The 12,208-nt window shown below is 31.3% G+C and overlaps 1 protein-coding gene across 1 annotated transcript; it reads left to right on the top strand.

Annotated features, from left to right (window-relative positions):
- The first annotated feature begins 3,137 nt into the window (after positions 1-3,137).
- Positions 3,138-11,554, top strand: LOC124919841 (structural maintenance of chromosomes protein 2-1). Its single transcript, XM_047460191.1, has 21 exons — positions 3,138-3,661; positions 4,151-4,831; positions 4,966-5,109; positions 5,189-5,479; positions 5,555-5,740; positions 5,879-6,043; positions 6,130-6,189; positions 6,433-6,495; positions 6,616-6,707; positions 6,957-7,053; positions 7,489-7,605; positions 7,713-7,931; positions 8,577-8,717; positions 8,814-8,981; positions 9,302-9,486; positions 9,826-9,919; positions 10,248-10,336; positions 10,426-10,651; positions 10,845-10,919; positions 11,006-11,146; positions 11,249-11,554. Exons 1-20 carry the CDS (start codon positions 3,344-3,346, stop codon positions 11,129-11,131), a joined length of 3,537 nt encoding a protein of 1,178 aa, XP_047316147.1. The 5' UTR covers positions 3,138-3,343; the 3' UTR covers positions 11,132-11,146; positions 11,249-11,554.
- The last annotated feature ends 654 nt before the right edge of the window (positions 11,555-12,208 follow it).

Below are 12,208 nucleotides of genomic sequence, written 5' to 3'. Positions count from 1 at the left end.
TGGTAAGATTTGTAACAATTTGAGATCTTTGTGTAAGGGTGAAAAAATTACTGATATTATAGATATATCGAAAATATCGTACCGTAATATATTAAAAATATCGATTTTGAAGGTATACCGTAAAAATGTAAAGTATAGTACTCATACCAAAATTATTGGTACGGTAAAAGTATGAGATTATTAAAATTTGGTATATCAAGATATATCGAAATACCAAAATAGTATTTATAAAGTAAAATATATATAATACTTATAATTAAATAATTAAATAAATTTGATATTAATTTAATTATAAAAATATAATTTTTTTTGAATAATATCAAAATATAATAATACTGAAATATTATTCAATATATGCAATCTCTATCTTACCAATAAGATTAATTGTTTTTAAATTAATATGTTTTTTAAATATCAAATGTATAATACCGTACCAAAATTAATATACGCCGAAATCAAAATCAAAATAAATAAAAAATTCATTGCCTATAAGTATTATTATCATCTATTTTCTCAACAAAAAAAAAATCGAAAGAAAAATTTCAATTAAAAAAAATACAATGATTTATTTCTTATTTTAAATAAAACTTCTTTAGACAAGTATCATAGAAAATAAAAAATATAAATTTTGGTTTCAAATTTGCAAGAAATTTAGTCTCTTACTCCATCATTCAATCATTAACAAGTTTGATCAAACACTTTCTTTTTATAAAAAAATCAAACACTTTTTTTATAAAAAATCAAACACCAAATTACAAATTATTTAAGTAGAGAAAATAATTTGATTTAGTAACTCAACATCTCTAAATATAATTGAGACATTGCTAATTCATTAATTCTTGTGAATAAATTAACAATATTTCCGTAATGCATAAAGTAGAATTGAGTAATAAACACAAATATTTCACCTAATTAAGCTGGATTCGTCATTTCGATAAACCAACAATCTATTCATAACAATATTTTTGTTTCATAATCGACCAATTACTATCCTCGTTACCTCTTTACAAATATTTTGTACCAATTTTCCGGTCCCTTTATTGCAATCTATATCTTCCACATATTTTGTATTTTGTATAGACATCTTTACCCTCATTTTGGTCAACTAATAATCTCATTCACACCAATATTTGTTTACTTTCCAATCGATCAATTACTAATCTCGTGACTTCACTTTGAGTACTTTATACCGACCTCCCGACCCTCTTTGCCACAACCTATATCCTCCACATATTTAGTATTTTGTATCGACTTTCTTACCCTCATTTCAGCCAACCAACAATCTCATTCATACCAATATTTGTTTTTCTCCAATTGACCAATTATTAATCTCATGATCTCACTTCGAGCATATTTTGTACTGACATATTTATCCTCATTTCGATCAACCAATAATCTCATTCACACCAATATGTTTGTTCTCCAAACCTCACTTCAAATATTTTATACCGACCTCTTACCCTCATTTGAAAAAAAACCAACCATCTTTTCACATATTTAACCATCAAATATTTGTTAATCGACTTCTCATTATTAATCACATGACCTCCATTCGAGTATTAAGTCTCTTACATTCACTTCGCCAAACCAACAATCTCATTTACATATTTAATCACCAATATATATCATTTCTTCCCCAATCTCATTTGGACAAACAAACACTGTCATCATTATCGACATATTACCCTCAATTCAATCAACCAATGTTTTATAATTATTTCTCAAACTCACATCTTGCGATATCGACTTGGTCCATATTATGTATTATGAACACTTTAACCACTTTATTAAAGATTGTTAATTTATATTTATAATTTTGTGTATGAATATATATAATTTATATGACTAATATTTCAAAACAAATCACTCAACCCACATTAAATAAATATCATTCTATAACCATACAAAAAAATATATAAGAAATTAATAAAAAATTAAAAATGTTAAAAATGTATGAGGTATGTTTATAAAACTATTTGATTGAATTTAAAATATATAGGTTAGGGTGTTGTAAATACGTTACAAGATCAAAACTTATATATACTATTTTTAATCATTTTACTATTTTTTTTGAATTAACTGTTCCAAATTTATGAACAGCTCAATCCTTCCGCTAATGCCAAATTATAGATCAAAACAATTAAGATTATTTTTGTTAAAATAAAAATAAAAATTAAGATAAAAAATGAGCTATTTTAGATTTGTTTAAAATAAATTGGTACAATATTTCTTTATATTTAAATTTTAATAAAATAAAATAAATATATTTTGATATTGTAATTAATGAATTAAATGATTTATATATATATATATATATATTTTTTTGAAAGTTTCACACAATAAAAAAACTTTTAAAAATCATAAAATCCAAGATCAAACAAACTCTTAGAGGGTGAAAATTAAAAAAAAAGGTAGTATTCTTATATCTATTTAGTTTATGCATGATTTTTCTTTAATTTTGAAATTAGGATAAGTTTATTATTGGTAAGATTTGTAACAATTTGAGACCTTTGTCAAGGGGTGGAAAAAATTACCGATATTATAGATATATCGAAAATATCGTACCGTAATATATCAAAAATTGATTTTGAAGGTATACCGAAAAAAATGTAAGGTATAGTACTGATACCGAAATTATTGGTACGACAAAGGTATGAAATTTTTAAAATTTGGTATATGCAATCTCTACCTTACTAATGTTATTGTTTTTTTTTTTTTTTTAATTAATATGTTTTTTAAGTATCACATGTATAATACTGATACCGTACAAAAATTAAGGTATACCGAAATCAAAATAAAATAAAAATATGATTTTTTTGTATACCGAAATCAAAGTATATCGAAATCAAAGTAAGGTAAATGTATGAATTTTTTGTATACCAAATTTTTTTGTAAGGTATAAGGTATGAATAAAATGTTAAGGTATACCGTACCAACCCATTCCTATATTTGTCGAACTCAAGTTTGAATTTAAAAAAAAAAAAATCAGATTTAAGGTCTTATATGAACACAAATAAGTTATAAGGACCAATTTCAATATTAAAAATAAGTTTACTAGTCAGTTTGTATACTTGGTCCTTTCGGATTTAGAATTTGAACAAAGCGATTTTTCATTTTCGTTCAAACGAGCAAAATTTCCCCGCCTAAAAGCCTCATTCTTGTTCTTCAGGCGACTGGACCAGTCAGTTCAGGTTTGATCTAGTTGAAACGATTACTAGATTTCTCTCTCTAAATGATTCTACAAGGCGACTCTACGAAATCAAGCACGAAACTTATCGTTTCGTGAATCAATCTTTCTGTACTCTATTTAGGTTTAACTTTTGATTTGAAAAAACTGGTCAAAATGCATATTAAAGAGATATGTTTGGAGGGTTTCAAATCATACGCTACTAGGACAGTTGTTCCTGGTTTCGATCCTTACTTCAATGCTATCACCGGTCTGAATGGTTCAGGTAAATCAAACATTCTCGATTCTATCTGCTTCGTTCTCGGCATCACGAATTTGCAGCAGGTTAGAGCAGCGAATCTACAAGAGCTTGTTTATAAGCTAGGTCAAGCTGGGATAACGAAAGCTACTGTATCAGTTGTTTTCGACAATTCTAACAGAAGTCGAAGTCCTCTTGGATATGAAGATTGCCCGGAGATAACAGTCACCCGTCAGGTATTATTACTGATAATCCTTTTTTCGCAACTTCAGTTATTTTATCATGATTTTGTTTTTTGGAGCTGGAAAATTGAAATATTTATCCACTTAAGAGTTCCCATGCTTTGTTGATTTAGTGAACTTACTGGTGTAGTTTATGCCAAATTTACATGAGTTGGTGACTTCAATTTCTAAATATAGGATATGTTGTCTTTCAATATTCTTTGCTCAACTGATGAATTAGGATCAGTTTGCATTTAGGATAAGGATTGCTGGTACCATAACTCTATGGTTTTAAGTTCTCTACTCTATAAGGGATTGCTAGTCCCATGTGATTGTCAAAATCACAGTTACTAGTCTATAAAGCAGAAATTCATTGGAACTGTTCACTACTAGTAGACCCAAAATGTTATAGAAATTATGAAAATATAAGTTTCTTTTTGACTTTTTGTTGTCTAGAATTTATGGTTTGAATCTTAATATACATAAATGGGCTTCATGTCGCAGATTGTAGTAGGAGGAAGGAACAAATATCTAATCAATGGGCACCTTGCGCAACCTAGTCGAGTTCAAAATCTCTTCCACTCTGTGCAGCTTAATGTCAATAATCCCCATTTTCTCATTATGCAAGGTCGAATAACTAAAGTTCTCAATATGAAACCTCCAGAGATCTTATCCATGCTTGAAGAGGCAGCCGGGACAAGGATGTATGAAACGAAGAAAGAGGCTGCTCTAAAAACACTTGAGAAGAAGCAGACAAAGGTAGATGAGATTGATAAACTACTTGATCATGAAATACTCCCTGCTTTGGAGAAGTTGAGAAAGGAACGGATGCAATATATGCAATGGGCAAATGGAAATGCTGAACTAGATAGACTCAGGAGATTCTGCATTGCGTATGAATATGTGCAGGCTGAAAAAATTAGAGATGATGCTGTATCACATGTGGAGGAAATAAAAGCTAAAATTTCTGAGATTGATAAGAATTCAGAGAACATAAGTACTCAAGTTCAGGAAATGGAAAGAAATATATCGAAACTGACTAGTGAGAAGGAAGCAACAATGGGCGGGGAGGTGGAGAGTTTATCAGCGAAGGTAGATGCTTTTTCACGTGATCTTGTGAAGGAAATGTCAATACAGAAAAATCAGGAGGAATCTTTGATTACTGAGAAAGGGAATGCAGAAAAGGTAGACAGAGTTAATGTGTTGGGATGTTCTATCTTAAAGATCTAGTAGATCTTAAACCCTTAAAAAGTTTCTTTTGAAGTTTTCCTTCTCTTTTCTAAGTCCTCAGATGGTAATATTATCCTCGATTTTGGCAGATTGTGAAGAATATTGAAGAATTAGAGCAGTCTATATGTGATAGGGCTTCTGCTATCAAACAAGCTGAGGATGGAGCTGCGGGTATTAAACATAAATTTGAGGGGCTTTCGAAGAAATTGGAAGAATATGAAAATGATTATCAGGTAAAAAAATCCATGCCCATTTTTCTTTTGAGGAACATAGAAATACTTGGAGATCCATACTGATGACACTACTATGTAGGGTGTCCTTGTTGGTAAGAGCAACGGAAATGAGGATAAATGTCTAGAAGATCAACTTGCTGAAGCAAAGGTAGCTGTTGGGCATGCAGAAACTGAATTGAAACAACTGAATTCAAGAATGAAGCATTCAGAGAAAGAGCTAAAAGAGAAGGAGCGCCAACTATCATTGAGATCTGAAGAAGCAGCCACTGTGGAAAAGGAGCTTAACATCAGAAGAAATGAAGTGGAAAATATTAAGAAGTCAATGGATTCTACTCCCTACAAAGAAGGAGAAATGGATAACCTACAATCGGTACAGATTTTTGCACTGATTAGGAGTTCTCCTTATAATTGAAGGTCACATTTGTGCTGCAAATTATTCTTTCAGGAACGTACAAGGGAGAGGGAGATCGTGCAAAAACTCAAAGACGATATTAGGATTCTTTCTTCTCAATTATCAAATGTTGACTTCACATACCGTGCGCCAGTGAAGAATTTTGATGGGTCAAAGGTGAAAGGTGTGGTTGCCAAACTCATCAAAGTGAGTGATAGCTCAATGATGACTGCATTAGAGGCAAGTTCTCAATTGTTCAATTTTACTCGAAGATTGCGGACCTTCTCATTTCTTCGCGAGATATAAAGCTGGAGGATTTTTTTTTATTTATTAATCTTCAATTCCAACAATTGATTCTTGATATGAGTTCTTAATCAGGTGGTTGCAGGGGGGAAATTATATAATGTTGTAGTAGACACAGAAGAAACTGGCAAGTACCTTCTTCAAAATGGTAACTTGCGACGAAGGGTAACAATTATTCCCTTGAACAAAATTCAGTCATATCCTCTTAATCCAAACGTCCAAAGTGCTGCAGAAAATTTGGTTTGTACCTCCTTCTGACTTTGCTTTCAGTTCGTTTTTATTTCCTTCGTCATTTGATATTGGTAATTGATTTTTTGCATTACCAGGTTGGTAGGGGGAATGCTGCAGTGGCATTGTCACTAGTTGAATATGACAAAGAATTGAAGGTGCCATTACAGTATTGCTTTCTGATTTATAGGTCTCTATCATTAGAACATAATGGTTTTAGCCATTCTGGTTCCATGATTTAGTAAGGGGTGTTTGTAAATTATATCTTTTATATGGATACAAATAATAAGTAATGGTTTTGGAAAAATGTTATAGTTTAGCATCCTTTTTTGTCCAAGAGTTATTTTTGTCCTCTTGTCTTTTGTCAACTTACTAAATATAGTGAGTTAATGTTTCTGTAGAATGCCATGGAATATGTGTTCGGTGCAACCTTCGTATGCAAGAGCACTGAAGCTGCAAGAGAGGTTGGTTATTTCCTGTTAATGATTAAGAACTGATGTATTTCTTGTTTACTAATTCCGTGTTGCTCTCTATGACAGTTTGTTAATGTGAATGATATTATTTTCACTTGCATTTTGAATTAGGTGGCTTTTAATAGGAAAGTTGGTAAACCTAGTGTGACTATTGAAGGTGATATATTTCAGCCAAGTGGACTTCTCACTGGTGGTAGTCGCAAGTGAGCATTTCGTCATAGATTCTTTTCATTCGTAAAGCAGATTGTAAACTCAGTCATATCAACATGGATGCTTTAGGATAATAATCATCAATTTTGTTGCTCAATATATCTTCTCATTTTCCAGTGAATAAGTCTTTGAATCTTGACTAGACTATATCATTAAATTGATAGCTGTCAGGTGCAGCACGGGAATTTAGTTAATCGTTTAATTTACATTTCTGACTTGACACATTAAAATAAATACTACAGGGGCGGTGGAGATCTATTGAGAAAACTTCATGCTTGGGCAAGTGCTGAATCAGAACTCTCCATTCATCAAATGAAGTTATCTGAAATTGAAGACAAGGTCTCATTCTCTTCCCAATTTCACAAAATAACTTAATTTGCTTAAAGAATATAATAGGAGAAAAAGAAAAGGGATGAAAAGCACTTGCTGAAATCAAATTCAACAGCTATTATTAGCTTGATTTCTCCTTAGATCCTTTAGCACAGGAAAACGTGATTCTTTTGGGCTCCCTGCTTGTTTATTGCTTGCTTGAGAGTTCTCATTGCATAACCACAATTGTGGGTCAAGAAAGTATTTTCTGTATGGATATTTATTTTAGATGACCTCTTTATTGTTGAAAGAAACCCTTGTCATTTGTCTCAGCATTGATGTTGGGACAGTTGATCCTATATATACTGAAAAACGACCTCTATGCTGAAATTAAAGAACCTAAGAATATATGAAGCATTTAGTATCAAAGATACCTATATACTGACGTTCTTTGTCACTTTCCAGATTTCTCAACTCCTTCCTACCGAAAGAATGTTTAAGGACCTAAAGGCACAGTTGGAGATTAAGCAATATGACCTGTCACTATTTGAAAGCAGAGCAAAGCAAAATGAGCACCATAAGGTTCTTTACAATGCTCTTTTCAAATGGTTTTTAGATGACACAGTATGATCATTATGCTTGAGTTTTGGTGGTCATTCTATCTCATCTTACCTTTATGTGTTCTGTAGCTTCAAGAACTGGTGACAAAAATTCGTCAGGAACTTGTAGATGCAAAATCTGCTGCTGAGGAAAAACAGCAACTACATATAAATTGTGTCAATACCGTATCAACACTTGAAAAATCAATTCAAGAACTCACAAGTAACAGAGGAAATATGCTTTCAAATCTACAGAAGAAGATAAAGGAAGTAAAAACCAAGATGCAATCAGCTTCAAAGGAACTTAAGGTACACTTTCAAGCTGTTAATTATAGATAGTTCTTCATCTGATTTCATATGACCTGGTCAGTTTGGAAGTGAACATTTTAGTCATTTGCAAACAAAGAATATTGTTGAATGGTATCTGAATAAGATTTAATGATCCTTGAACTTGAATTAGTGTCATTCTTCCTGAGAATGAGTGAGCTGGTAACACAACTTATCACTTAATATACATGATTATGTTTTTGTTTTTATTAACTTTATTTGAGAACTGTAATATGAAATCACTTAATTATCCAGATTCAGCTAATAGTTATTTCACATTTGATCAAATCAACTTATTACTTAAAATTTAGATATTTTAATTTGGTTTATTCAACTTTTATTTTTCAGACTTAATTCATTTTGTACTTAAAATTCAGCATTGTAATTCAATGCTTATCTTTCAACATATGTGCATGCTTATGAATTATTAATGATTCTTGGCCTTTCATGGCGGATCAATTTTTTTCATTAGAAAAGGTGGAACAAATCTTATTTTGTTGGAAAATGGTGGACTTTTGCTAGGATATTTAATCAGATTTCGAGTATCATCTCTACACTTATTTATTGCAACTTACTGAAGCTTAACAGCTTTATAATTTAGCTGATCCTACTACTTTATCTTTCTAGGGGCATGAAAATGCAAAAGAGAAGCTTATTTTGGAAATGGAAACTGTCAAACAAGAATGTGCTTCCCTGAAAATCCAGTTAGTTTCTGTGAACGAACAGACCAGCATTCTTGAAACTGAGTTGAAGGAACACAACACCCAAGTATACATCCATTATTCTTTGAATTTCATGATTCTATATAAGGTGGATCCTTTCCTGATTTATTTTGAATTGAACAAACACTCCCCCTGATTGCAGATTACTTCTTTAAGAAAGGTTCATGATGAAGCTCAGCTTGAGCTGAATAGGTTTCGATCCATGATAAAAGAGTGTGATACAAAGATTAATTCCATTATGAGGGAGCAAGGGGAGCTCCAGCAAAAAAGTACTGAAATGAATATTGAGAGAAGGAAGATGGAAAATGAGGTATTTATTACTGATGGTTTTACATCTCATGTTCTGGGACTTGTTTTATGTAGTTTATTTGGATTTATCACATCTAACTCTTCAATCAAATCATAAATCAAAATACCAAAATATCCTTCTTTTCTTTAAGTCTATTTACTATACAATATTAAAGTTAAGAATATTTTGATTAAAGAACCCAAGTAAACTGTTTTTTTATTTAAAGTAATATCTGACAAGATTTTTTACACATAATCCAGTTTTTTTTTTTGGCAAAAAACTCAAGATCAAACAAGCTCCTGTGTTTCTAAGTCTTCCAATCATCAAACAAATTCTGGCAGGTAAAACGGATGGAGATGGAACAAAAGGATTGCTCCTTGAAAGTTGCAAAGCTTGTTGAGAAACATGCATGGATAACGTCAGAGAAAAATCAATTTGGAAAAAGTGGAACTGATTATGATTTTGCATCCTGTGATCCTTCTAAAGCAAGGGAAGATTTTGAGAGACTCCAGGCTGAACAATCTGGGTAAGTCCTGAGTTCTGTGTCTTATGTATATAGAATTGAGATTTTTTTTTGAAAAAAATCACTTTTATAGCAATTAAAAAGAGTCCTCAAGGAAAAACACATACAAAAAAGTTTGTATCCTATTAAATAAAATAAATCTCACCCAGCGCAGATTTTATTGATCCTCTTTCTTCACACCTATTTTCTATGAAATGTCCTTATGTTAGCCTCTTTCCAGATTGTCCACCACAAAATGAAAATGAGAAAAATGCTCTATATTAAGTGCAAAGCCTTCCATTTGACAATATATAGAATTGAGATTATTGTTTGAAAACTTTTCCTTATTTATTTATGTTTTAGCCTTGAGAAAAGAGTGAACAAGAAGGTCATGACAATGTTTGAGAAAGCCGAAGATGAATACAGTGACTTGATATCAAAGAAGAATATTATAGAGGTAAGTACTCAACTGTTTTTGTTATCATTTATTTTTTCATCTTGATCATGATTCGAAAAATCTATACATGTTATGTTTGTCAAAAAATATTTAATAATCTAATCATGATTCAGAAAAAGATATTTATACCAAATGAAACAAAAATTGCACTATAATCTGGATAAAATGATCTAGAAAAAATTGATACAGCAAAATTTCATAATCAATTTTAACTTCAGCGATTTTCAAAATAGGAGTTTCCAAATATCCTCATTGTGTGCTTTGAATACTGCTACTAGTAAACAAGATGCACATTTATTCACATCTACTGTCATTCCATTTTTGATAGAATGACAAGACAAAAATCCAAATGGTTATCGAAGAGCTTGATGAGAAGAAGAAAGAAACATTGAAAGTCACATGGGTGAAGGTTAACAAGTGAGTTAGTAAAACCAATTTACAGCATCTTTTCAATCCTGTTTCTTACATAAAGCTTTTTTAATTAACTTCTTCTTCTTCTTCTTCAGGGACTTTGGATCGATATTTTCTACACTTTTACCAGGAACAATGGCAAAACTTGAACCTCCTGAAGGAGGTAGTTTCTTAGATGGGCTTGAGGTCCGTGTTGCATTTGGAAGTGTATGGAAACAATCGTTGTCAGAACTTAGTGGCGGACAAAGATCTTTGCTTGCGTTATCTTTAATCCTTGCATTGCTTTTATTCAAACCTGCTCCACTTTATATCCTCGATGAGGTAATTCACATTATCTTGTTGTTCTTAAGTTGTCCACTTTTGGAAACACTTATTTAGTCGGTGAAAGATTCAAAATTTATTTTGTTTGTGTATCTGAAAAACAAAAACAATAAGTGTTCCAAATAGTGTGTTATCTAGAAGATTTATTTCAATTTTAAAAGTATCCAATATTGGTGGTTGCAAACTTTGACAGGTTGATGCTGCCCTTGATCTGAGCCATACCCAGAACATTGGGAGAATGATTAAAGCTCATTTCCCACATTCTCAGGTCAGATTTTGTTTTTTTAATGTTTTGACATTGAATAAGTACATTAAAAATCAATTTGATTAATGATATGGTGTTTGTTTGTGCAGTTCATTGTAGTTTCATTGAAGGAAGGGATGTTTAATAACGCGAATGTTCTGTTTCGAACGAAATTCGTTGATGGTGTATCGACTGTACAGAGAACAACTGTTGCGAGTAATAAGACAAGCAAGTGATATTTTACACTCCAGGTTCTCAACCAGTCTCTCAATACCTACAATTATTATTACTGTTTTCGAAAATAAACCCGAATGAATAAAATTTGTGATATTATTTTGTTTTGTTTTCAACAGATTTAGTTGAATATGTAAACGCTTCGTGTCCCAGTTCCCCGCCTCCGAATGATACGACATGTTGAAGAAGAATCCGACAGATTTGTGGTTCAAGCTGTTATTGATATGTTTTCGTATTGAAGTGTTTAGTTTTTGCGAGTTGTTTTGTTTTGTAGTAATAGTTTGTTGGCCATTTTAACTAACTACTTAAATGAACATCGACTTGATGTCTTTAATTAATGATAATAGAACCTATTATTAATGTTTCTAAGTGAAATAGTAATGTCATAAAAAAACTTTATGAAATAGGGTTTGTTGGTTATGGAATATTGATTGGTTTTGACAATGTTAGATGCACACACCCTATGTATGAAATTTTATTTTACAATTGACTGTCTAATTATAAGTGTTGATCTTGCAAACCAAAAACTTATTGGTTGATGATTATTAAAGTTAATTGATAATAGATTGAAAGGTCTGGATTCATTAAAATAGATAAATAATGTTGGAGGTTTCTATTTCTAAAAATATGTTGAAAAAATATTTTCTTATTAGTCTTTTTATAAAAAAAAATTAATTGAATGATGTTTTAGTTGAGTTAGTGTTTTATTTTGTTTGGTTTAATTTTTTTTTTATGAGAATTAAATTTTTTGTTTTAAATTTTTATAATAAAATAATAATTTTAATTATTGGTAAGTCGTTTGATGCTTATGTCATGCAATCCGGATCTTCTGCTACCGATTCCCGTGTTCCCCTGTTACGGACCAATCAAATTGCAGCATTATTATTATATAAATCAATCTGGGTAGGAGACGGAGGGAGGGAGAATCCGGAATCCGGGTTTCATTTCGGGTTCACACCAGACGCCGTTAACGGAATGTCCTGTTAACGCTAGGAAATAATATAATATTCATATTATCCGGATAAGATATCTTCGCTTCAGGCACCATGTCAGAGGGAAGGGTGAGAAGCGAAGAGAGC

This window comes from Impatiens glandulifera, chromosome 1, assembly GCF_907164915.1.
Source record: "Impatiens glandulifera chromosome 1, dImpGla2.1, whole genome shotgun sequence".
Classification (NCBI taxonomy): Eukaryota; Viridiplantae; Streptophyta; class Magnoliopsida; order Ericales; family Balsaminaceae; genus Impatiens; species Impatiens glandulifera.
This window is presented reverse-complemented; position numbering and strand designations above follow the sequence as displayed.